We start from the raw sequence: 26,918 nt of genomic DNA on the forward strand, positions 1-26,918 counted from the left end.
AAACATCAGTTGCTCTTACATGAAGCATGTATACATGCCATATTTCACCCAAACCTCTACCTTGCCAACAATTAAGTCTTCAAGGTCAGTTACCCACTGACCAAAATGGCAAGGAGATTCTGCAGTGTACACAGATAAGATTTTGTGGAGTTCATATGATGATGATAGCTAGCTATCATATTAGGACTTATCAAGACCCCATAAAGAGTAATCGTAAGTAAACAAGATCAGAAGAGGACTCAATCTCCAAGGACAACAGGTGAAAGTGATGGTAAAGGATGACACGATGAGGTCACTGGGTACACACGGTCTAAATGGTGGCAACATGCCAAGACTTAAATGCCTAGAATTTTACTAAGGTTTAAATGTCTATGATGCACTGGGTTTACATGACTGGTTGTTTTATTGGACTGTGGTTTTTTACTTCATATTAATTTATTTTTCTGTCTGTCTGTGGAGACACCATTTTTTACCAGTGACCCATTCTGAAAGATTGAGTATTAAACTAATTAATTCATTTTTCTGTCTGTCTGTGGAGACACCATTTTTTACCACTGACTTATTCTGAAAGATTAAGTATTAAACTTGAGAACTGCATTAGTATTTAGAATAAAAATTCTTTTGTAAATATCACAGGCACTGAGAAGATTTTTTTTGTATAACGCAACCATCAATACTCACAAGAACATTAAAAACTTGGCTAGTAATGAGGTCACATACTGTCACTTCACTGTATTTCCAAAAATAAATCCGCTATGAAAATTAAACTTTGAAAAATAACAACCATCACATCTTGAGAAATTTAAAAACAAATTATGCAACAGATCAAGTCCTTGTTGTGGGTGGTTTGAATGCATATGTCGGTGATGTGACCATTAAAGGTGTATCTTAGGGCATGTGGTACCTCGTGTTCATAAGAATGAGGAACAGCCTTCTGAGTCATGTGGTGACAAAAGTGTACAGAGAGCTATACAAGTGAGTGGAGCTGAGGTATAATGGGCACTGTTGGTTTATGTACAAATGTAAATTGGTGAAAAAGAAAGGTTCTTGGTTGTGAATGTGTCAATGGGGCAGCTGGCATTACATATGATCATTTCGTGGTGGAGAAGAGATGTATGTTTGTAGTGGTTTTAAGAAAAGATGAAATGACACAAGACGGAAGGAAGGAAATAATGAGAGCTTTGAAAAGAAGCCTGTGTGAAGAGATACTAAGAGAAATCAACTGATGATTGGCATAAAGTTGAAGATGAAACAAGGGGAGTGGATAAGAAGGGAGAATGGATGAAATTTAAGGAGGTAGTGCTGACATATGTGCATAGGGATGAGGAAGTTAAACTGCTATTGATAGAAAAATGTGAGTTGTACTGATGGCATATGCAGGGAGGGAGTGTAAGTGGCAGATATTCAAAAGAAAATGAATTAAGTTCAAGGGGAAAGACAGGAGGAAATGGAAGATGGGATAAGAGAGTTGGTGAACTTTAGGGCAAACAAAAAATGTTTAGGATGTGAATATTGTAAAGAGAGTATGAAAAAACAAGGGAATGATAGTGTGGGGAGCAGATGGGCAAGTGGTAATAAACAAAGATGAAGTGAGGCCTTTGAAGGATTACTGAATGTGTTCAATAATGGGGTACTAAAAATGGTGTTTGAGGCAAGTTGGTATGAGAAGCAATTGAGTCATGGCGACTGGTATGGTGAAAAAAGAGGTGGTGAAAGACCTGTGTAAGATGAAGTGATTAAAGACTGCAGAAGTGGATGGGATTACAGAAAAGTTTCTTAAGAAAAGGGTGAGTGTTGTTGAGTCATTAGTTAAGGTTTTCAATGTATATGTGGCTCAAGGTGAGTTGTGTATGGAATGACAATGCATGTATGAATGACATAGGTACAAAACTTAAGTATAAACATTTAAATTACAGAAGTATAAGTCTGTTGAGGTCACCTAGGAAAGTGTACGAGAGTGTGAAGATAGAAAGGGTTATAGAATGCATACTCAGGAGGAGCAATATGACTTCAGTTGTGTGAGAAATACTTTAGAACGAGAAAGATTAGTATGTAGCATTCATGGAGCAGAGGAAAGTATATGATAAGGATGACAGATGCTTTGAGGAAGACGTTAGAAATATAATGGTATGGGAGTTAAGATACTAAGTGCAGCGATGATGCCTTATCTCAAGTTTAATTTGTTTATGGATGGGATAGTTAGGGAGGTAAACGCAAGAGTTTTGGAGAGGGGGCAATTATGCAGTCTGTTGGGGATAAGATTGCCAGGGAAGCAAGTCAATTGTAGTTCACCGATGATACACCACTGGTGGCTGATTTGAGTGAGAAACGGCAGAAGTTGGTGACTGAGCTTGGAAAAGTGTGTAATAGGAGAAAGTTGAGATTAAATGTAAATAAGAGCAAGGTTATTAGGTTCAGCAGGGTTGAGGGACAAATTTATTGGGATGTACATTTAAATGGCGATGGGAATGAATAAAGGCAGACAGTATGAATTAGGTACATGTATGTATATGTATACGTTGAGATGTATAGGTATGTATATTTGCGTGTGTGGACGTGTCTGTATATACATGTGTATGTGGGTGGGTTGGGCCATTCTTTCCTTTGTTTCCTTGCGCTACCTCGCTAACATGGGAGACAGCGACAAAGTACAATAAATAAATATAATTAAATATACATTTAGATGGAAAAAAATGGCAAAGAATTGTTTTAGATATCTGGGAGTGGACATGGCAGCGAATGGAACCGTGGAAGCAGAAGTGAGACATAGGGTGGGGGAGGCAGCAAAGATTCTGTGATCAAAGAAGAATGTGTGGAAAGAGAAAAGAGAGAACATTATCTTGGAGGGCAAAAATGGGTATGTTTGAAGGAATAGTAGTCAACATTACTATATGGCCATGAGGCAAGGGCTATAGATCTCAGTTGTATGGAGGAGGGTGGATGTGTTGGAAATGAAATGTCTGAGGACAACATGTGGTGTAAGGTGGTTTGATTAAGTAATGAAAGGGTAAGAGAGATGTGTGGTAATAAAAATCAATGAGAAATGAAAGAGTAAGAGATATGTGTGGTAATAAAAAGAGTGTGACTGAGAGAGCAGAAGAGGGAGTGTTGCATTAGTTTGGACATATGAAAACAATGAGTGAGGAAAGGTTGATGAAGAGGATATATGTGTCAGAGGTGGAGGGAACAAGAAGCTGATCAAACTGGAGGTGGAGGGATGGAGTGTAAAAGATTTTGAGCGATTGAGGTCTGAACATGCACGAGGGTGAGAGGCATGCAAGGAATAGCGTGAATTGGAACAATGTGGTATACCAGGGTCGACATGCTGTCAATGGACTGAACCAGGGCACATTAAACATCTGGGGTAAACCATGGTAAATCAGTGGGGACTAGATGTGGATAGGAAGCTATAGTTTTGGTGCATTACACATGAGAGATAGAGACTGAATGTGAATGAATATGGCTTTTTTGTCTTTCCCTGGTGCTACCTTGCTGATGAATAGGGTGGCGATGCTATTTCCTGTGGGGTGGAGTGGTGCTGGGAATGGATGAAAGCAAGCAAGTATGAATATGTACATGTGTATACATGCATACATCTATGTGTATATATATGGTGATATGTATATGTATATGATGTAGATGTATGTGTGTATAATAACATCATTAATAAGAATCACCCACAAAAATATAAGTTAAACTGTTGACCAAAGTAATTTTTCCTAAACTGAACACATGTTGCTATTCTGTCTAGTTAGCTGTAATAGATGCTCACCACAAAAACTACTTGAAAAGGCGAAAAATTAAATCAAAATGATTTTTTTGAAAGTACCTATGATGAACTAAAACAATGAACATATATCACTTACCTTTGCATATATGCAGGGAGCAGATAAATGTAAATTCCCCTTTTTCCAAGCATTGTCTTGATAGGCTTGTTCACGATTCTCTGCTGTGAAATAATTTCCACGATCCACAGCTCTGAAGACACGTTCAAGTAGAGGTGTGGTAATATATTTGGCTGCTTTGAGGTTATCAACAAGGTCATCATTGTCCACACCAGCACTCACTGCTCCCCCCATCTTTGGTTTTATAACTAGGAAAATTAGTGTGCAGTTTTGTCCCACCTAGTCTGAATCTGCACTGCCTTTATATACCATTCTTTGCCAAAAGATCTGTCACCAGCCACTTGTATGAATCTTACTGAAAAAGATATCCAAAGAAAGTAAACATTAGTATTAATGTAATTCAATTAAATTTCATCAAACTGTAATAAAAACTTTCTTTTCTGGTACTGGGCATGCAACAGTCAATGGATTTCAAAGACCCCATTCCCTATCTATCTATTGATTTATATCTCTGATCCCCATTCCCTCCTGGGACTCCCATCAAGGGGGTGGCCATGGCAAGTCTCCACTTATCCTTTTCCTTACTTGTCTCCCTTGCATATACCATTCCATGAATTTTTCCACCATTTATCTCCCTCCGGTACTCTTCCACTCTATATCCCCATGTCACAAGTGGTCTTCCTCTCATGCCAACCCCTTTATTTGTAATGCCATACACTTTCCTTTTAAACTACCCATCTTGCATTTTTTCCACATGCCTAAACCAACTCAAAGTGATATCCTTCCCACTGTGTGTATATAGTACAAGTATTACCAAAACATTGTTGTGAAGAAAAAATTTTTATACTGTGGGCAGATTTGTATTAGCACTAGAGACAGAGAGAGAGAGCTTGCTCCTGAACAGGGGGTTAAAGCACCATTTCATAGCCCAAAACAAGGTATATTCATGATGATTTAATAAAACTGACTGATGGTGTCCATGCCTAGATCTCTTGCTGTCAGAAATCAAGAAATGGTTTCTTTAAAGGAAGGAAAGAATAAAGGGAAGAGATAACAAAAAGATGGTCAAAAGTCACTGCCTATGGTAGAAATATAATTTTTCATCCTTCAAAGCCTACATTTCCCACCTCAGGACAGAGTTATGCAAATATATGGGGCGTACCCAAATGAAGGAGGGACCTCAAAAAAGGACTTACCCCTAGGGATAGCTGAACCCCATTCTGAATCATCCCCTTTTGATGGTGATATAGTTAAAGCTACATTATAAAGGTCAACCAGATAGAAACAGAGGAATCACTGGAAAGGTATTTATCAAATATCAAAGACCCCTTTTGCTTATCTCAACCAACAAAAGATTCCTATAGAAAGCCACAGGAGATGCCACTTTTCTTACACATTGGGCTCTAGCAGACAACCCTGGTTGTTAAGAGGTGTAATAATGAATAAGCTTCTTGATCCAACCAGAGTGTGTCAAGCCGATAAAAGCTTAGAGAAAGCCTGGATGAAAATCAAATGTTCCAGGAAATTTTCTTGATAACGGAAAGCAAAAATGGGCATGTTTGAAGGAATAGTTATATGTTGCGAGTCATGGGCTATTGATAGAGTTGTGCAGAGGAGGGTGGATGTGCTGGAAATGAGATATTTGAAGACAATATGTGGTGTGAGGTGGTTTGATCAAGTAAGTAATGAAAGGGTACGAGATAAGTGTGGTAATAAAAAGTGTGGTTGAGAGAGCAGAAGAGGGTGTTTTGAAATGGTTTGGTCACATGAAGAGAATGAGTGAGGAAAGATTGATAAAGAAGATATATGTGTCAGAGGTGGAGGGAATGAGGAGAAGTGGGAGACCAAATTGGAGGTGGAAAGATGGAGTGAAAAAGATTTTGAGTGATCAGGGCCTGAACATGCAGGAGGGTGAAAGGCATGCAAGGAATAGAGTGAATTGGAACGACGTGGTATACCGGGGTCGATGTGCTGTCAATGGATGGAACCAGGGCATGTGAAGTGTCTGAAGTAAACCATGGAAAGTTTTTTGGGGCCTGGAACGTGGAAAGGGAGCTGTGGTTTCGATGCATTGGGCGCTGTCATTTCATGTGTGGCGGGGTGGCGACGGGAATGAATAAGGGCACAGCATGAATTATGTACATGTGTATATATGTATATGTCTGAGTGTGTATATATATGTATACGTTGACATGTATAGGTATGTATATGTGCATTTGTGGACGTGTATGTATATACAATGTGTACATGGGTGGGTTGGGCCATTCTTTCGTTTGTTTTCTTGCACTACCTCGCTATATGTGAGACGAAGGGTATGCGAGTACTTAGTATTCGAATAGTTATTTCCTATTAGCCAGGCCCATAGCCTAGCGGTTAGCATTCCTGCCTCTTGCACAGGGGTCCCGGGTTCAATTCTGGCTGTTGGGGGTTTGCATGTTCTATGAAGGTGCGCATTCATGTGCACTTTATTTGTATTCATATACCTCTGCGTTGTACAGTTAGGTTCGGTAAAATGCTATCTGCTGGCTATGTGTGCCTGTTGGGAAATAACAGGTGTAGACCCCGTTGCTCGCCAATGTGAGACAAAGGGTATTCGAATACTTAGTATTCGAACAGTTATTTCCTATTAGCCAGGCCCATAGCCTAGAGGTTAGCATTCCTGCCTCTTGCACAGGGGTCCTGGGGTCAATCCTGGCCGTTGGAGGTTTGTATGTTCTATGAAAGAGCACGTTCATATGCATTTTATTCGTATTCATATACCTCCGTGTTGTACAGTTAGGTTCGGTAAAATGCAATCTGCTGGCTATGTGCGCCTGTTGGGAAATAACCGGTGTAGACCCCATTGCTCACCAATGTGAGATGAAAGGTATTCGAGTGCTTAGTATTCGAATAGTTATTTCCTATTAGCCAGGCCCATAGCCTAGCGGTTAGCATTCCTGCCTCTTGCACAGGGGTCCTGGGTTCAATCCTGGCTGTTGGAGGTTTCTATGTTCTATGAAGGTGCGCGTTCATATGCACTTTATTCGTGTATATATATCCATGGGGATAGGGGAGAAAGAATACTTCCCACGTATTCCCTGCGTGTCGTAGAAGGCGACTAAAAGGGGAGGGAGCGGGGGGCTGGAAATCCTCCCCTCTCGCTTTTTTTTTTAAATTTTCCAAAAGAGGGAACAGAGAAGGGGGCCAGGTGAGGAGATTCCCTCAAAGGCCCAGTCCTCTTTTCTCAACGCTACCTCGCTAAAGCGGGAAATGGCAAATAGTATGAAAGAAAGAAATGAAATATATATATATATATATATATATATATATATATATTTTCCCTGGGGAAAGGGGAGAAAGAATACTTCCCACGTATTCCCTGCGTGTCGTAGAAGGCGACTAAAAGGGGAGGGAGCGGGGGGCTGGAAATCCTCCCCTCTCGTTTTTTTTTTTTTTTTTTTTTAATTTTCCAAAAGAGGGAACAGAGAATTGCGCCAGGTGAGGGTATTCCCTCAAAGGCCCAGTCCTCTGTTCTTAACGCTACCTCGCTAATGCGGGAAATGGCAAATAGTTTGAAAAAAAAAGAAAAGATATATATATATATATATATATATATATATATATATATATATATATATATATATATATATATATATATATATATATATATTTTTTTTTATTATACTTTGTCGCTGTCTCCCGCATTTGCGATATATATATATATATATATATATATATATATATATATATATATATATATATATATATATATATATATATATATATTGAGAGGGTGAAGGCATGTACAGAGCATCAGATTGGGGAAGAGCAGTGTGGTTTCAGAAGTGGTAGAGGATGTGTGGATCAGGTGTTTGCTTTGAAGAATGTATGTGAGAAATACTTAGAAAGGCAAATGGATTTGTATGTAGCATTTATGGATCTGGAGAAGGCATACGATAGAGTTGATAGAGATGCTCTGTGGAAGGTATTAAGAATATATGGTGTGGGAGGCAAGTTGTCAGAAGCAGTGAAAAGTTTTTATCGAGGATGTAAGGCATGTGTACGTGTAGGAAGAGAGGAAAGTGATTGGTTCTCAGTGAATGTAGGTTTGCGGCAGGGGTGTGTGATGTCTCCATGGTTGTTTAATTTGTTTATGGATGGGGTTGTTAGGGAGGTGAATGCAAGAGTTTTGGAAAGAGGGGCAAGTATGAAGTCTGTTGTGGATGAGAGAGCTTGGGAAGTGAGTCAGTTGTTGTTCGCTGATGATACAGCGCTGATGGCTGATTCATGTGAGAAACTGCAGAAGCTGGTGACTGAGTTTGGTAAAGTGTGTGAAAGAAGAAAGTTAAGAGTAAATGTGAATAAGAGCAAGGTTATTAGGTACAGTAGGGTTGAGGGTCAAGTCAATTGGGAGGTAAGTTTGAATGGAGAAAAACTGGAGGAAGTGTCAATTGGGAGGTAAGTTTGAATAGAGAAAAACTGGAGGAAGTAAAGTGTTTTAGATATCTGGGAGTGGATCTGGCAGCGGGTGGAACCATGGAAGCGGAAGTGAATCATAGGGTGGGGGAGGGGGCGAAAATCCTGGGAGCATTGAAGAATGTGTGGAAGTCGAGAACATTATCTCGGAAAGCAAAAATGGGTATGTTTGAAGGAATAGTGGTTCCAACAATGTTGGATGGTTGCGAGGCGTGGGCTATGCATAGAGTTGTGCGCAGGAGGGTGGATGTGCTGGAAATAAGATGTTTGAGGACAATGTGTGGTGTGAGGAGGTTTGATCGAGTAAGTAATGTAAGGGTAAGAGAGATGTGTGGAAATAAAAAGAGCGTGGTTGAGAGAGCAGATGAGGGTGTTTTGAAATGGTTTGGGCACATGGAGAGAATGAGTGAGGAAAGATTGGCCAAGAGGATATATGTGTCGGAGGTGGAGCGAACGAGGAGAAGTGGGAGACCAAACTGGAGGTGGAAAGATGGAGTGAAAAAGATTTTGAGTGATCGGGGCCTGAACATGCAGGAGGGTGAAAGGAGGGCAAGGAATAGAGTGAATTGGATTGATGTGGTATACCGGGGTTGACATGCTGTCAGTGTATTGAATCAGGGCATATGAAGCATCTGGGGTAAACCATGGAAAGTTGTGTGGGGCCTGGATGTAGAAAGGGAGCTGTGGTTTCGGGCATTATTGCATGACAGCTGGAGACTGAGTGTGAACGAATGGGGCCTTTGTTATCTTTTCCTAGCGCTACCTCGCACACATGAGGGGGAGGGGGATGTTATTCCATGTGTGGCGAGGTGGCGATGGGAATGAATAAAGGCAGGCAGTGTGAATTGTGTGCATGGGTATATATGTATGTGTCTGTGTGTGTATATATATGTGTACATTGAGATGTATGGGTGTGTAGGTTTGCGTGTGTGGACGTGTGTCTATATACATGTGTATGGGGGTGGGTTGGGCCATTTCTTTCTTCTGTTTCCTTGCGCTACCTCACAAATGCGGGAGACAGCGACAAAGCAAAATATATAAATAAATAAATAAATATATATGTGTGTGTGTGTGTGTGTGTGTGTGTGTGGTGGGATAGCGACGGGAATGGATGAAGGCAACAAGTATGAATATGTACATGTGTATATATGTATGTATATGTTGAAATGTATGTGTATGTATATGTGAGTGTGTGGGCGTGTATGTATATACAATGTGAATGTGGGTGGGTTGGGCCATTCTTTCATCTGTTTCCTTGCACTACCTCGCTAATGTGAGAGTCAGTGGCAAAGTATGATAAATGAATATAAATATAAACTTGTATTAAAACAAGTTTTTCCAAAGTTTAACAGGCTCATTTCGAGCCAGAAATTTTGGGACTCGGTTAATCATACCTCAAAGATGGTCTTCAAACTTTAGTATATACTTAAGCCTCAACGCTGAATGAATATTAGTAACTCTTTTTCCTAAAATGAAATCCCTCAGGAATGGAGTTTTTATAAAAAAACATAATACAGCAACATTACCCCTGAAAACTAACATGTAAAGGTACGGGACTTTCATATGCTTCCACTTAGGCTATGAGGAAGCCTCAGGTTTCCTCAGAAAAAAAATTGATTTCTACAGTGTACTCCACATACAGCTAGAAATACTGCATTAAAATCAGATGCCACAGTCAAAGATCCCTGTGATGCACTCATATTTCAATCAATTCTTATTTCAAAAGGACAACAAAAAAATATCCAAAGATACTAAATCAGTTACAACAGATTATTCAGTCTCGATACTGTCTTTGAGCTAAGAGGTCAACATTATACAAAAGTTCATCAATTAAGAAGTCTTCATACTTTCTTCTAAGCATCTGCCTAAAGAACTCCATGTGTGAGTGTAACTGTCTCCACCTGAATGATGTTATACTGAATAAGTCACCTTTGGCAAGACTGCATCACTGGAAAAATAGCCTCAACCAAGAACTTACCACCCTACAGGAGTCTACATTTCCCTGCTACTAGTATCATCACAGTCCTAGGCAACAGGAGCCTCTAAAAACACATTCGGGGTAACAACAGGACTCTTTCTTAAAAAAATGTCCTTGGAGAATTATGAAGAAAAATAAACAAGAACTCTATGTGTGAAGATGCAATGATCCACATTTGATGCTGGATCACGCTCCACTGGTAGTAACTTTTTACAAAAGGCTAAAAAACTTATAAAGGAACAAGCAAATCTGAAACAGCTCCATGGTTGTGTTACCCACTTTAGAGCTACCATCACTAAACTCTGAAAAATAATCAGAGAAAGAATCATCTTCTTAAGGATCTTTATATTACAGAAAATAAACTTTGATTTCAAACATTCCAATCTAAGGTCCTGGCACTGCCCTCTACTACCTCTGGGTTGACACCTTCTGACATGCTTCCCTAAAGTGTATTGGCAATACATCAAAAGGGATATGGGAACCTTAGACCATGGGGACTGTCTTCACTTCCCTACTGCTGGTAAAGGTTGTGAAATTATTTCAACTTTATCAAAAGTTGAAGAGTACGCCATAACAGTTCTCTACTAGAAGATAAAGCAATATTTTGTTTATTATGAGGTATTGCAAGAACTCCCTCTTGGTAAACACTAGTTCCCTAAGAATATACTGTAATCAATAAAATAGCCAAGACATAAGCAACATCTATGGTTCATGTAATGAGAGCAATTGCACTTTTGTTGAGGTTCTGTAAGGGACAATCCCATCAGGCGATGCATGGACTCTAACTGAGTAGACATCTGTAAACATCGTTTCCCTAAATTATCTCCTTAGAAGCATGCACTGATACAACCCATCCCTAAGAAGGGTGACTGTTCTGACCCCCTATAACTATCAACCTATTGCTTTAACATCTACCATTTCCAAAGTCTTTGAATCCCTCCTCAATTCCCATACCCTTAAACATCTCAAAAATCAGTCTTCTCTCTGATCACCTGTATGGCTTCCATAAGGCAAGATCCATTGGTGATATTCTGTCCTATTTTAATATGTGGTCATCATCCCTGAAAGATTTTAGGGAGTCAAGCACACTTGCCCTTGACATATCTAAGGCTTTTGACATAGTGTGGCATGGGGGACTCAACTCTAAGCTCCCCTCTTTTGGCTTCCCTCCCTCACTCTGCTTTTTCATCTCTGTGGTTGTTGATAGATTAGCCTCCCCCCTTTTCTCCAACAACAGCAGCATCTTTCAAGATTCTGTCCCGTCCCCTACATTTTTACTCCTTTTTTCCAGCGATTTCCTCTCCTCCACAAATAATCCAATGCACTCATTTGCTGATGAATCAACATTGCAGTCATCCACATCCGTCAAATCAGCTCCCTCTTTCATTCGATCTGCATCTTGTCTTGACAAAGCCTCCTCAATACACTCAGACTTGAACAGAATATCTCAGTGGGGTAGAGAAAATCTTATTAAGTTTAATGCCTCCAAGACCCAGTTTCTACCCATCTTTCTGTCAAAAACTCACAACTCTTGTCTCTCCTTTGATGGTTCTGTAATTCCATCTCTTCACTCAATGAACATACTTGACATTATTGTAACATTCACTCTTTCTTGGAAACTCCACATTGCAGTAATAGCTAAGTATGCCCCTAAAAAACTGGATGTCCGGTTTAAACATCGAAACTTCTCTTCTAAACAGTTGCTTCATTTATACAAGGGATTGATTTGTCCTTGTACGGAGTACTGTTCTCACATTTGGGGTGTTTCTGGCTCAGCATCCTTACGTGAGAGAGGTGTTGAAAGTGATCCGACTTATAGACTGTCCTAGGCTAACTTTCAAACTTGACCCCCTTGCCCTATACCACAGTGTTGATTCACTTTCCTTCTTCTATAGGTATTACTCTGGTTTTTGCTCCTGAGAGCTGGCTGTTTGTGTGCCTACACCACTAGGTAGACCACGCAATACTTGGCAAGCTGCTTCATCACATGATTATTGTGAGGCCATCAGCAACTCAAGCATGGGCTCATTTGATACCTGCTTCTTTCCCTACATGTTGAAGTTCTGGAACTTTCTACCTTCTCATGTCTTTCCCAATAATTATGACCTAGCACATTTTAATGGACAAGTTTCTCACTCTCAAAAATTCTTAAATACTTTCCCATGCCTTTTCTTTTTCCGTTTCATAATTTGCATATTCAACTCTATGAAAAAGACCAAAGGACAGATAAAAAAACAATCTCAAACTCTCTCTTTGAAAAAGACCAAGGGAGAGATGAAAAAAATTCTCACTTCCTCTTTGAAAAAGACCAAAGGGTAGATGAATAACATTCTCACAATATTTTCCAATAATTTACCATCTATGATACTCCTAAGAAACTAGTATTTATGGCCAAGAATGTGAATGTAGGTTTGCGGCAGGGGTGTGTGATGTCTCCATGGTTGTTAAATTTGTTTATGGATGGGGTTGTTAGGGAGGTGAATGCAAGAGTTTTGGAAAGAGGGGCAAGTATGAAGTCTGTTGGGGATGAGAGAGCTTGGGAAGTGAGTCAGTTGTTGTTCGCTGATGATACAGCACTGGTGGCTGATTCATGTGAGAAACTGCAGAAGCTGGTGACTGAGTTTGGTAAAGTGTGTGAAAGAAGAAAGTTAAGAGTAAATGTGAATAAGAGCAAGGTTATTAGGTATAGTAGGGTTGAGGGTCAAGTCAATTGGGAGGTGAGTTTGAATGGAGAAAAACTGGAGGAAGTAAAGTGTTTTAGATATCTGGGAGTGGATCTGGCAGCGGATGGAACCATGGAAGCGGAAGTGGATCACAGGATGGGGGAGGGGGCGAAAATTCTGGGAGCCTTGAAGAATGTGTGGAAGTCGAGAACATTATCTCGGAAAGCAAAAATGGGTATGTTTGAAGGAATAGTGGTTCCAACAATGTTGTATGGTTGCGAGGCGTGGGCTATGGATAGAGTGGTGCGCAGGAGGATGAATGTGCTGGAAATGAGATGTTTGAGGACAATGTGTGGTGTGAGGTGGTTTGATCGAGTAAGTAACGTAAGGGTAAGACAGATGTGTGGAAATAAAAAGAGCGTGGTTGAGAGAGCAGAAGAGGGTGTTTTGAAATGGTTTGGGCACATGGAGAGAATGAGTGAGGAAAGATTGACCAAGAGGATATATGTGTCGGAGGTGGAGGGAACAAGGAGAAGAGGGAGACCAAATTGGAGGTGGAAAGATGGAGTGAAAAAGATTTTGTATGATCGGGGCCTGAACATGCAGGAGGGTGAAAGGAGGGCAAGGAATAGAGTGAATTGGAGCGATGTGGTATACCGGGGTTGACGTGCTGTCAGTGGATTGAATCAGGGCATGTGAAGCGTCTGGGGTAAACCATGGAAAGCTGTGTAGGTATGTATATTTGCGTGTGTGGACGTATGTATATACATGTGTATGGGGGTGGGTTGGGCTATTTCTTTCGTCTGTTTCCTTGCGCTACCTCGCAAACGCGGGAGACAGAGAAAAAAAAAAAAAAAAAAAATGGCCAAGAAGTACACAGACATATTGATGTATGATTTGGCGTGTGTTAATTAACCATTCAAACTTGAAAAACTGAAACATACTTATAAATATCTGAACAAAAACTGTCATGAGACATTTGACAGGCAGACAGCACAATGACAATATGCCAATACTGCTTAATTAAGATGGGATAATAAGGAAAAAATACTATATGAATATGATTTATGATAAAAAATATCAAATAACTCTTACTGTGCGAGACACAATGCTTTACCATAAAATCTCACATGAGAGAAGTTCAAGGACAAAACATTGACTTCAGCCTGTAATGATTACATGAAGACATTTTTTCCTTTGAACTATCTCAAGTTACATTTAGTACACTACTTTCTGAAAAATGGAATATGAATAACATATAATGACAAACAGATACAGTATCATGAAAAGCTAAGACAACCAAAATAAAATGTACACCCTGCTGAAACACAAAGTTAAAAGAAAGTTTGAAAGTATACAGCATACAGTAACAAAGGAATTAACAATAAAAAACTGAAATGAACAATAATACAGAAACTGTGAAAAGAAAATAAAGAGCTAAGATTAAATAGAAATGGGGATAAGTTAGAATGAACTTTCTCTAAATATGACATCAACTATCAAATTCCCATTCTGACAGGTGGTACTTGGCAGCTGAACTTGAACATAGGCCAAGTCAGCTGTGGAACTCCAACACTACATGATGCTGCCATCAACGCCCTGCACACATCACCTCTTGGCACAAAACATTGCTTTGTCTTTCTTCTCAAGTGCCAGGAGTAGGAAGTGCAGAGATATACTTTTGGAACATCAGAAATGTACTTGAAACTATTAATATCCCGAAGGTCAACGAACTGTACTGGTGACAAGTGCTGGTGATAGACTTGGCAAACCTAATAATACATCACTTTCATGAACCTATTTCTTTACCATATCAACCGACCTTAATACTGCTCTCCTTCATACAGGAATCTAATAATACATACCAGCACATAGGCTTAAGTTTCATCCTACTGCATGCAAAGTTTTTGCTACTATCACCACTCAATGTCTACACAACTTATGATTCTACACTTCAGCCAATGAACAATAAAACTATTACAGTACTTGTAAAACCAGTTCCTTGTCTGATGGCATGCTTAGAAATTCAATGAAATCCTATCCACCTGTTAATAATTTAATTTATCTACATCTTATTTTCAACACGAGTATCACTCTCAGAACTACATTTTCTTCAACACTTCATTTCATTCCAAGTTCCATGACAGCTGAATCTCTCCAAGAATAAAAACATGTTCCACCATCCTTCTGCTGATTTATACTGTTTTTAACATGTTTACTCCTTTCCTAATCTTACAAAATGCCTCTATGCCGGCCTTTTAATAATGGTATCCATAGTGTTCAATGTGGTGTATAACAAAACTTTTGTGCATCCTCCACAAACTGTCAAAAAAGTACACCCTACTGTTTGTGCAGTGATGCTAGTTACACTACATTCTTAGAATGTAAAGCTCTAACAATTTTTTAAAAGAATTATTCACAACTATATGTATATATATATATATATATATATATATATATATATATATATATATATATATATATATATATATATATATAAGTAAAGTCAGGGGTTAGTGAGGGGACAAGAGCAAGGGAAGGAGTAGCACTACTCCTGAAACAGGAGTTGTGGGAGTATGTGATAGAATGTAAGAAAGTAAATTCTCGATTAATATGGGGAAAACTGAAAGTTGATGGAGAGAGATGGGTGATTATTGGTGCATATGCACCTGGGCATGAGAAGAAAGATCATGAGAGGCAAGTGTTTTGGGAGCAGCTGAATGAGTGTGTTAGTGGTTTTGATGCATGAGACCAGGTTATAGTGATGGGTGATTTGAATGCAAAGGTGAGTAACGTGGCAGTTGAGGGAATAATTGGTATACATGGGGTGTTCAGTGTTGTAAATGGAAATGGTGAAGAGCTTGTAGATTTATGTGCTGAAAAAGGACTGGCGATTGGGAATACCTGGTTTAAAAAGCGAGATATACATAAGTATATGTATGTAAGTAGGAGAGATGGCCAAAGAGCGTTATTGGATTACGTGTTAATTGACAGGCGCGCAAAAGAGAGACTTTTGGATGTTAATGTGCTGAGAGGTGCAACTGGAGGGATGTCTGATCATTATCTTGTGGAGGCTAAGGTGAAGATTTGTATGGGTTTTCAGAAAAGAAGAGTGAATGTTGGGGTGAAGAGGGTGGTGAGAGTAAGTGAGCTTGGGAAGGAGACTTGTGTGAGGAAGTACCAGGAGAGCCTGAGTACAGAATGGAAAAAGGTGAGAACAATGGAAGTAAGGGGAGTGGGGGAGGAATGGGATGTATTTAGGGAATCAGTGATGGATTGTACAAAAGATGCTTGTGGCATGAGAAGAGTGGGAGGTGGGTTGATTAGAAAGGGTAGTGAGTGGTGGGATGAAGAAGTAAGATTATTAGTGAAAGAGAAGAGAGAGGCATTTGGATGATTTTTGCAGGGAAAAAATGCAATTGAGTGGGAGATTTATAAAAGAAAGAGACAGGAGGTCAAGAGAAAGGTGCAAGAGGTGAAAAAGAGGGCAAATGAGAGTTGGGGTGAGAGAGTATCATTAAATTTTAGGGAGAATAAAAAGATGTTCTGGAAGGAGGTAAATAAAGTGTGTAAGACAAGGGAGCAAATGGGAACTTCAGTGAAGGGCGCAAATGGGTAGGTGATAACAAGTAGTGGTGATGTGAGAAGGAGATGGAGTGAGTATTTTGAAGGTTTGTTGAATGTGTTTGATGATAGAGTGGCAGATATAGGGTGTTTTGGTCGAGGTGGTGTGCAAAGTGAGAGGGTTAGGGAAAATGATTTGGTAAACAGAGAAGAGGTAGTAAAAGCTTTGCGGAAGATGAAAGCCGGCAAGGCTGCAGGTTTGGATGGTATTGGAGTGGAATTTATTAAAAAAGGGGGTGACTGTATTATTGACTGGTTGGTACGGTTATTTAATGTATGTATGACTCATGGTGAGGTGCCTGAGGATTGGCGGAATGCGTGCATAGTGCCATTGTACAAAGGCAAAGGGGATAAGAGTGAGTGCTCAAATTACAGAGGTATAAGTTTGTTGAGCATTCCTGGTAAATTATATGGGAGGGTATTGATTGAGAGGGTGAAGGCATGTACTGAGCATCAGATTGGGGAAGAGCAGTGTGGTTTCAGAAGTGGTAGAGGATGTGTGGATCAGGTGTTTGCTTTGAAGAATGTATGTGAGAAATACTTAGAAAAGCAAATGGATTTGTATGTAGCATTTATGGATCTGGAGAAGGCATATGATAGAGTTGATAGAGATGCTCTGTGGAAGGTATTAAGAATATATGATGTGGGAGGCAAGTTGTTAGAAGCAGTGAAAAGTTTTTATCGAGGATGTAAGGCATGTGTACGTGTAGGAAGAGAGGAAAGTGATTGGTTCTCAGTAAATGTAGGTTTGCGGCAGGGGTGTGTGATGTCTCCATGGTTGTTTAATTTGTTTATGGATGGGGTTGTTAGGGAGGTGAATGCAAGAGTTTTGGAAAGAGGGGCAAGTATGAAGTCTGTTGGGGATGAGAGAGCTTGGGAAGTGAGTCAGTTGTTGTTCGCTGATGATACAGCCCTGGTGGCTGATTCATGTGAGAAACTGCAGAAGCTGGTGACTGAGTTTGGTAAAGTGTGTGAAAGAAGAAAGTTAAGAGTAAATGTGAATAAGAGCAAGGTTATCAGGTACAGTAGGGTTGAGGGTCAAGTCAATTGGGAGGTAAGTTTGAATGTAGAAAAACTGGAGGAAGTAAAGTGTTTTAGATATCTGGGAGTGGATCTGGCAGCGGATGGAACCATGGAAGCGGAAGTGGATCATAGGGTGGGGGAGGGAGCGAAAATTCTGGGAGCCTTGACGAATGTGTGGAAGTCGAGAACATTATCTCGGAAAGCAAAAATGGGTATGTTTGAAGGAATAGTGGTTCCAACAATGTTGTATGGTTGCGAGGCGTGGGCTATGGATAGTTGTGCGCAGGAGGATGGATGTGCTGGAAATGAGATGTTTGAGGACAATGTGTGGTGTGAGGTGGTTTGATCGAGTAAGTAACGTAAGGGTAAGAGAGATGTGTGGAAATAAAAAGAGCGTGGTTGAGACAGCAGAAGAGGGTGTTTTGAAATGGTTTGGGCACATGGAGAGAATGAGTGAGGAAAGATTGACCAAGAGGATATATGTGTCGGAGGTGGAGGGAACGAGGAGAAGTGGGAGACCAAATTGGAGGTGGAAAGATGGAGTGAAAAAGATTTTGTGTGATCGGGGCCAGAACATGCAGGAGGGTGAAAGGAGGGCAAGGAATAGAGTGAATTGGATCGATGTGGTATACCGGGGTTGACGTGCTGTCAGTGGGTTGAATCAGGGCATGTGAAGCGTCTGGGGTAAACCATGGAAAGCTGTTTAGGTATGTATATTTGCGTGTGTGGACGTGTGTATGTACATGTGTATGGGGGGGGGTTGGGCCATTTCTTTCGTCTGTTTCCTTGCGCTACCTCGCAAACGCGGGAGACAGCGACGAGGTATAAAAAAAAAAAAAATATATATATATATATATATATATATATATATATATATATATATGAATGAGAGGGCTTGGGAAGTGAGTCAGTTGTTGTTCGCTGATGATACAGCGCTGGTGGATGATTTGGGTGAGAAACTGCAGAAGTTGGTGACTGTGTTTGGTAAAGTGTGTGAGAGAAGAAAGCTGAGAGTAAATGTGAATAAGAGCAAGGTTATTAGGTTCAGTAGGGTTGAGGGACAAGGTCAGGGGGAGGTAAGTTTGAATGGAGAAAAACTGGAGGAAGTGAAGTGTTTTAGATATCTGGGAGTGTATTTAGCAGCAGATGGAACCATGGAAGTGGAAGCAAGTCCCAGGGGGAGGGGGCGAAGGTTCTGGGAGTGTTGAAAAATGTGTGGAAGGTGAGAACATTATCTCGATGACCAAAAATGGGTATGCTTGAGGGAATAGTGGTTCCAACAATGTTATATGGGTGCGAGGCATGGGCTATAGATAGGGTTGTGCAGCAGAGAGTGGATGTGTTGGAAATGAAATGTTTGAGGACAATATGTGGTGTGAGGTGGTTTGATTGAGTAGGTAATGAAAGGGTGAGAGAGATGTGTGGTAATAAAAAGAGTGTGGTCGAGAGAGCAGAAGAGGGTGTATTGAAATGGTTTGGTCACATGGAGAGAATGAATGAGGAAAGATTGACAAAGAGGATATATATGTCAGAGGTGGAGGGAACGAGAAGTGGGAGACCAAACTGGAGGTGGAAGGATGGAGTGAAAAAGATTTTGAGCGATCGGGGCCTGAACATACAGGAGGGTGAAAGGCATGGAAGGAATAGAGTGAATTGGAATGATGTGGTATGCCGGGGTCGACTAGCTGTCAATGGATTGAACCAGGGCATGAGAAGCATCTGAGGTAAGCCATGGAAAGTTTTGTGGGGCCTGGATGTGGAAAGGGAGCTGTGGTTTCGGTGCATTACACATGACAGCTAGAGACTGAATGTGAACAAATGTGGCCTTTGTTTGTCTTTTCCTAGCGCTACCTCACACGTGCTTGAGGGGAGGGGGGTGCCATTAAAATGTGTGTCGGAGTGGCGATAGGAATGGATGAAGGCAGCAAGTATGAATATGTACAAGTGTATATATGGATATGTCTGTGTATGTACAGGTATGTACACATTGAAATGTATAGATATGTATATGTGTGTGTGTGTGGGCGTTTATGTATATACATGTGTATGTGGGTGGCTATTCACACTATCTTATCCATAGATTTACAAGATTGAAAGAAAATGTATTTTCAGGTTAAATTCTAGGTTTACCACTTCAAAAAGTTCAATTAATTTAATGAAAGCCCTGCACAAAGTTGATTGTGCATGCAGTTAACACATCCCAGAAGCAAGGACTTCAGTCAGTACATCAACAGTAATGTGCAGTGTCATGTTCACAGCTGCAAAATTGGACAGCATGTACTCAAAGCCTTGGCAATGTTCCATGCACCTGGCTCTGTCCTAAAATGTCTACCCAAACAAAATTTTCTCATTCCTTCTTAAAAAGCTTTTAAGTAATGACAGTGGTATCTCTTAGACAATGCAGTCACAAAAGGCTAACACCAACATCTTTATTTACCTTCATAGTCCCATATTTTTTTCCCCTTTTCCAATTCAATGTAAGAATCTCCCCCCCCCCCCCCAAAAAAAAAGGTACAAGCAGAATATGCTGTTCTTAATGATATCTGTATGAACAGAAATTAATTAAATATTATATGGAAGTCGAGAACATTATCTCGGAAAGCAAAAATGGGTATGTTTGAAGGAATAGTGGTTCCAACAATGTTGTATGGTTGCGAGGCGTGGGCTATGGATAGAGTTGTGCGCAGGAGGGTGGATGTGCTGGAAATGAGATGTTTGAGGGCAATGTGTGGTGTGAGGTGGTTTGATCGAGTAAGTAACGTAAGGGTAAGAGAGATGTGTGGAAATAAAAAGAGCGTGGTTGAGAGAGCAGAAGAGGGTGTTTTGAAATGGTTTGGGCACATGGAGAGAATGAGTGAGGAAAGATTGACCAAGAGGATATATGTGTCGGAGGTGGAGGGAACGAGGAGAAGAGGGAGACCAAATTGGAGGTGGAAAGATGGAGTGAAAAGGATTTTGTGTGATCGGGGCCTGAACATGCAGGAGGGTGAAAGGAGGGCAAGGAATAGAGTGAATTGGAGCGATGTGGTATACAGGGGTTGACGTGCTGTCAGTGGATTGAATCAAGGCATGTGAAGCGTCCGGGGTAAACCATGGAAAGCTGTGTAGGTATGTATATTTGCGTGTGTGGACGTGTGTATGTACATGTGTATGGGGGGGGTTGGGCCATTTCTTTCGTCTGTTTCCTTGCGCTACCTTGCAACCGTGGGAGACAGCGACGAGGTATAAAAAAAAAAAAAAAAAAAAAAAAAAATATATATAAATTGGAGGTGGAAAGATGGAGTGAAAAAGATTTTGTGTGATCGGGGCCTGAACATGCAGGAGGGTGAAAGGAGGGCAAGGAATAGAGTGAATTGGATCGATGTGGTATACCGGGGTTGACGTGCTGTCAATGGATTGAATCAGGGCATGTGACGCGTCTGGGGTAAACCATGGAAAGCTCTGTAGGTATGTATATTTGCGTGTGTGGACGTATGTATATACATGTGTATGGGGGTGGGTTGGGCCATTTCTTTCGTCTGTTTCCTTGCGCTACCTCGCAAACATGGGAGACAGCGACAAAGAAAAAAAAAAAAAAAAAAAATATAAATTTAGCTGACCATAACTATGATGAATATGTAAGGGAACCAATGATGTAGTCGAAAACATCCTTGACAGTTGTGCAGATGAATTACTTATTGACTGCATGACAAGTTCAACAGGTAAAAGAACCAACGAGAATGGATGAAATATTGAACCTGTTTTGGCACATCTCAAAAACATTTCATCATGCAAATTAACCAAATTACAAATATGCATGGAAACTAAACTACCATAGCTTGACTGGCATCAGAACATACGTATTTTGGGAAAATAAATTCTAGCAACAAATGTATTACATAGAAAGATACACAATTACAATCTGTAGTCCAAAGAAAAGAATGTTTGGAAAGATTCACAATTACAAGGCTCAAAACACACAATGGCTGCATGCCAACGAGAAAGAATTACAAAAGGTCTCACCTCAAATAAGATCAGCACTTTCTTCATGGATGGGAAAACTAGAATCTTAAAATGCCAGTGCTTATTCAACAAAGTAATACAAATCTTGAAAAAAGTGAATATGACTGACTGCATAGATTCAGAGTACACAAAACTCAGAAAAAAGAACAAAAGACAATAAATGAATTACATGAAGGTTAAGAAGTATGAAAGAGCACTTCTCTAATGTAAGCAGAGTGAAATAACTTACTTAAAAGGTTTGCAAATAGAGTGTACCTACCAAAATTTCACTCTCTTCAGCCAATACATCTATGAAGTTAGTTAATGCACTTTCACAGAGGTTAAACAACTGCAAAGCAACCTTCCCTGTCCTCTGGTGTCAATGACATGGTGTGCAGGTGGCACCTCCAAAATACCAACAATCATCACTCACTCCCTACTGGAGTCTGTGCCTCTGGTCTGTTACTACAAGGATCCTCAAGAAATGGTTTTGCAAAAATGATATTGCAGAGGGAAGGGGTGAAAAAACAAAGGATGCTCATTAGCTCTGTCTTTAAAAGTGGATTTTTTTAATGCTTCAGATCCCACTTTCTCATCCTTTAGGCTGAGCCCTGTCAGCATCAGTGGGCATCCCTTGCAGACCATGAGAAAAATCTTATGAAAAAACTTTATCTATAGCGACATACTGGTCATAAACTTGAATTGTCCTCTACTGAAGGTGGCATTCCTACAGATACAAAAGGTAAGCCACATCCTTGAAAATTCCAAGGGTAAAGCCACTTTTTTTTTTTAGCTTCAAGGTTTGAGCAATCACCCATAGTTGTGAAGGAATTAACAACTTCTTGTTCTAACAAGAAATATTCCTTGCTGACAAAGGTTTGAAAGAACTTGGATGAAGAAAGATGCTCCTTAGCTGCTGTCATGCCTCCTATGTCTTGATCTCAAAACAAAGGACAGGACATTATGTCCCATAGGAATTGCAAGAAAGCCAGCAATTAACTAACAGACTGGCTGATTCAACATCTGTTTCTTACCTTAGAGAGTAAGACTAAGAAACTAAAAATTTTAAACTTTCATTTTTTCGATAACACTTTAAGAATCCAGTTATTCGGAATTCAGAGCTCATGGCTAGCCCTTTATCTATCTATCTACATCTCTGACACCTGTTCTAATTGGAACTCCCTCAAAGAGGTGGCCTAGATAGTAGAGTCACCATAACCAGTGAACTCCAGAGCTGCTTCTCAGCCTTTAGTGCTGAGGGCAACTCTAGTGCAGTGTTTGCTGAGGCTCCTACCTAATGTTCCTACTAACTACTACTACCTAATGCTCCAGCCTAAATGTTCCTACTTACTACTTCTATCTACTGTTCCTACCATTTTGCCAAATGGCTGGGCTAGTGCATAGTGCTCACTGCAGGAAATACTGGAGTTATGAAGAATGAGCTGTGTGAGTTAAGTGTTGTTAAAAGTTACGTATGACAAGGAGAGATCGTATGTTTGTGGACAGAATACCAGAAGTCCACATGTTAGTGAGGCAGAAAGAAAAGACAGCTACTTGGGTCAGAGGAGTGCATCTTGACATACACTCATGATGTGAAAGTGAATCATTCTCATTTTCTTCTTAGTACAGCTGCAACTGGTGTTGGATGTAGTAGGAGGTAGTCCATTGGTTGGTTTTGTATTGAGGCAGAGAGTGTTATCAAGTATATTGTGATGAAACCTAAGTGCCTCCTGAGGATATCAGCAGACATGCTCATAGAATTCCTGTGTATCAGGAGGTGGGTGAAAGTTTGTGATATCCAGAAGACAGGGATGGTCCATTTTATCTGGATGCTGCCTTGTGTGGTTACTACTTGTGATGACAATTTTGGTATTACAAGAAAAAGGTTTTATACCCAAGCTGCACTGTCTCCTGATCTTTTAAATATACTCCCACATGTAACACATTATAAAACATAACCAGCTCGGAATCACTCCCTATCAACAGAAATCAGAGATCATATCCCATCCAAACTCCAAATAACACTTACAAATAACTGAAAGGCAAACTACAAACTGGCACTTCTCCTCTCAACAAAATGAACCACACAACACAACCACCAATGCTGGTGCACTTTAAAATAGATCCACGCTTACTACACTAACCCAGCCCTCTCTTATGAGGCACTTCAGATCCACTCCAATGACATCCCTTCTCCCAAAGAAAATACAAACTCATGACATACTACACAAAAATCGGCCATAAAACCAAACTCACCACTAAATAGGAAAGTCAAGTAAAACCTATACATAAACCAACCGAAAAATACTTCCCACTCAACTTTCACTTCCAGTGATACAAGCAATGCAATTAAAAACCTTAGAGAACTCTCCTTCAACAGGCCCTGATAACATATCAAACTTTAATATAAAACACTTTAGTTAAGTAATAGTATTATTATTTTATTTTTATTATACTTTGTCGCTGTCTCCCGCGTTTGCGAGGTAGCGCAAGGAAACAGACGAAAGAAATGGCCCAACCCCCCCCATACACATGTACATACATATGTCCACACACGCAAATATACATACCTACACAGCTTTCCATGGTTTACCCCAGACGCTTCACATGCCTTGATTCAATCCACTGACAGCACGTCAACCCAGGTATACCACATCACTCCAATTCACTCTATTCCTTGCCCTCCTTTCACCCTCCTGCATGTTCAGGCCCCGATCACACAAAATCTTTTTCACTCCATCTTTCCACCTCCAATTTGGTCTCCCTCTTCTCCTCGTTCCCTCCACCTCCGACACATATATCCTCTTGGTCAATCTTTACTCACTCATTCTCTCCATGTGCCCAAACCACTTCAAAACACCCTCTTCTGCTCTCTCAACCACGCTCTTTTTATTTCCACACATCTCTCTTACCCTTACGTAACGTTACTCACTCGATCAAACCACCTCACACCACACATTGTCCTCAAACATCTCATTTCCAGCACATCCATCCTCCTGCGCACAACTCTATCCATAGCCCACGCCTCGCAACCATACAACATTGTTGGAACCACTATTCCTTCAAACATACCCATTTTTGCTTTCCGAGATAATGTTCTCGACTTCCACACATTCTTCAAGGCCCCCAGAATTTTCGCCCCCTCCCCCACCCTATGATCCACTTCCGCTTCCATGGTTCCATCCGCTGCCAGATCCACTCCCAGATATCTAAAACACTTCACTTCCTCCAGTTTTTCTCCATTCAAACTCACCTCCCAATTGACTTGACCCTCAACCCTACTGTACCTAATAACCTTGCTCTTATTCACATTTACTCTTAACTTTCTTCTTCCACACACTTTACCGAACTCAGTCACCAGCTTCTGCAGTTTCTCATATGAATCAGCCACCAGCGCTGTATCATCAGCGAACAGCAACTGACTCACTTCCCAAGCTCTCTCATCCCCAACAGACTTCATACTTGCCCCTCTTTCCAAAACTCTTGCATTTACCTCCCAAACAACCCCATCCATAAACAAATTAAACAACCATGGAGACATCACACACCCCTGCCGCAAACCTACATTCACTGAGAACCAATCACTTTCCTCTCTTCCTACAGGTACACATGCCTTACATCCTCGATAAAAACTTTTCACTGCTTCTAACAACTTTCCTCCCACACCATATATTCTTAATACCTTCCACAGAGCATCTCTATCAACTCTATCATATGCCTTCTCCAGATCCATAAATGCTACATACAAATCCATTTGCTTTTCTAAGTATTTCTCACATACATTCTTCAAAGCAAACACCTGATCCACACATCCTCTACCACTTCTGAAACCACACTGCTCTTCCCCAATCTGATGCTCTGTACATGCCTTCACCCTCTCAATCAATACCCTCCCATATAATTTACAAGGAATACTCAACAAACTTATACCTCTGTAATTTGAGCACTCACTCTTATCCCCTTTGCCTTTGTACAATGGCACTATGCACGCATTCCGCCAATCCTCAGGCACCTCACCATGAGTCATACATACATTAAATAACCTTACCAACCAGTCAACAATACAGTCACCCCCTTTTTTAATAAATTCCACTGCAATACCATCCAAACCTGCTGCCTTGCCGGCTTTCATCTTCCGCAAAGCTTTCACTACCTCTTCTCTGTTTACCAAATCATTTTCCCTAACCCTCTCACTTTGCACACCACCTCGACCAAAACACCCTATATCTGCCACTCTATCATCAAACACATTCAACAAACCTTCAAAATACTCACTCCATCTCCTTCTCACATCACCACTACTTGTTATCACCTCCCCATTTGCGCCCTTCACTGAAGTTCCCATTTGCTCCCTTGTCTTACGCACTTTATTTACCTCCTTCCAGAACATCTTTTTATTCTCCCTAAAATTTAATGATACTCTCTCACCCCAACTCTCATTTGCCCTTTTTTTCACCTCTTGCACCTTTCTCTTGACCTCCTGTCTCTTTCTTTTATACATCTCCCACTCAATTGCATTTTTTCCCTGCAAAAATCGTCCAAATGCCTCTCTCTTCTCTTTCACTAATACTCTTACTTCTTCATCCCACCACTCACTACCCTTTCTAATCAACCCACCTCCCACTCTTCTCATGCCACAAGCATCTTTTGTGCAATCCATCACTGATTCCCTAAATACATCCCATTCCTCCCCCACTCCCCTTACTTCCATTGTTCTCACCTTTTTCCATTCTGTACTCAGTCTCTCCTGGTACTTCCTCACACAGGTCTCCTTCCCAAGCTCACTTACTCTCACCACCCTCTTCACCCCAACATTCACTCTTCTTTTCTGAAAACCCATACAAATCTTCACCTTAGCCTCCACAAGATAATGATCAGACATCCCTCCAGTTGCACCTCTCAGCACATTAACATCCAAAAGTCTCTCTTTTGCACGCCTGTCAATTAACACGTAATCCAATAACGCTCTCTGGCCATCTCTCCTACTTACATAAGTATACTTATGTATATCTCGCTTTTTAAACCAGGTATTCCCAATCATCAGTCCTTTTTCAGCACATAAATCTACAAGCTCTTCACCATTTCCATTTACAACACTGAACACCCCATGTATACCAATTATTCCCTCAACTGCCACATTACTCACCTTTGCATTCAAATCACCCATCACTATAACCCGGTCTCGTGCATCAAAACCACTAACACACTCATTCAGCTGCTCCCAAAACACTTGCCTCTCATGATCTTTCTTCTCATGCCCAGGTGCATATGCACCAATAATCACCCACCTCTCTCCATCAACTTTCAGTTTTACCCATATTAATCGAGAATTTACTTTCTTACATTCTA

General features: G+C 40.6%; 1 protein-coding gene across 4 annotated transcripts in view; it reads right to left on the reverse strand.

The window, feature by feature from the left end:
* Positions 1-26,918, reverse strand: part of LOC139764100 (protein-L-isoaspartate O-methyltransferase domain-containing protein 2-like) — a 55,621-nt gene that overhangs the window by 21,165 nt on the left and 7,538 nt on the right. For all 4 annotated transcript variants that reach the window (XM_071690594.1, XM_071690595.1, XM_071690597.1 and 1 more), the window contains exon 2: positions 3,867-4,200. In XM_071690594.1, coding sequence (XP_071546695.1) covers positions 3,867-4,079 — 213 coding nt within the window. In that variant the 5' untranslated portion in view covers positions 4,080-4,200. The remainder of the gene's footprint in view (positions 1-3,866; positions 4,201-26,918) is intronic.

Source organism: Panulirus ornatus, chromosome 48, assembly GCF_036320965.1.
Source record: "Panulirus ornatus isolate Po-2019 chromosome 48, ASM3632096v1, whole genome shotgun sequence".
NCBI lineage: Eukaryota > Metazoa > Arthropoda > Malacostraca > Decapoda > Palinuridae > Panulirus > Panulirus ornatus.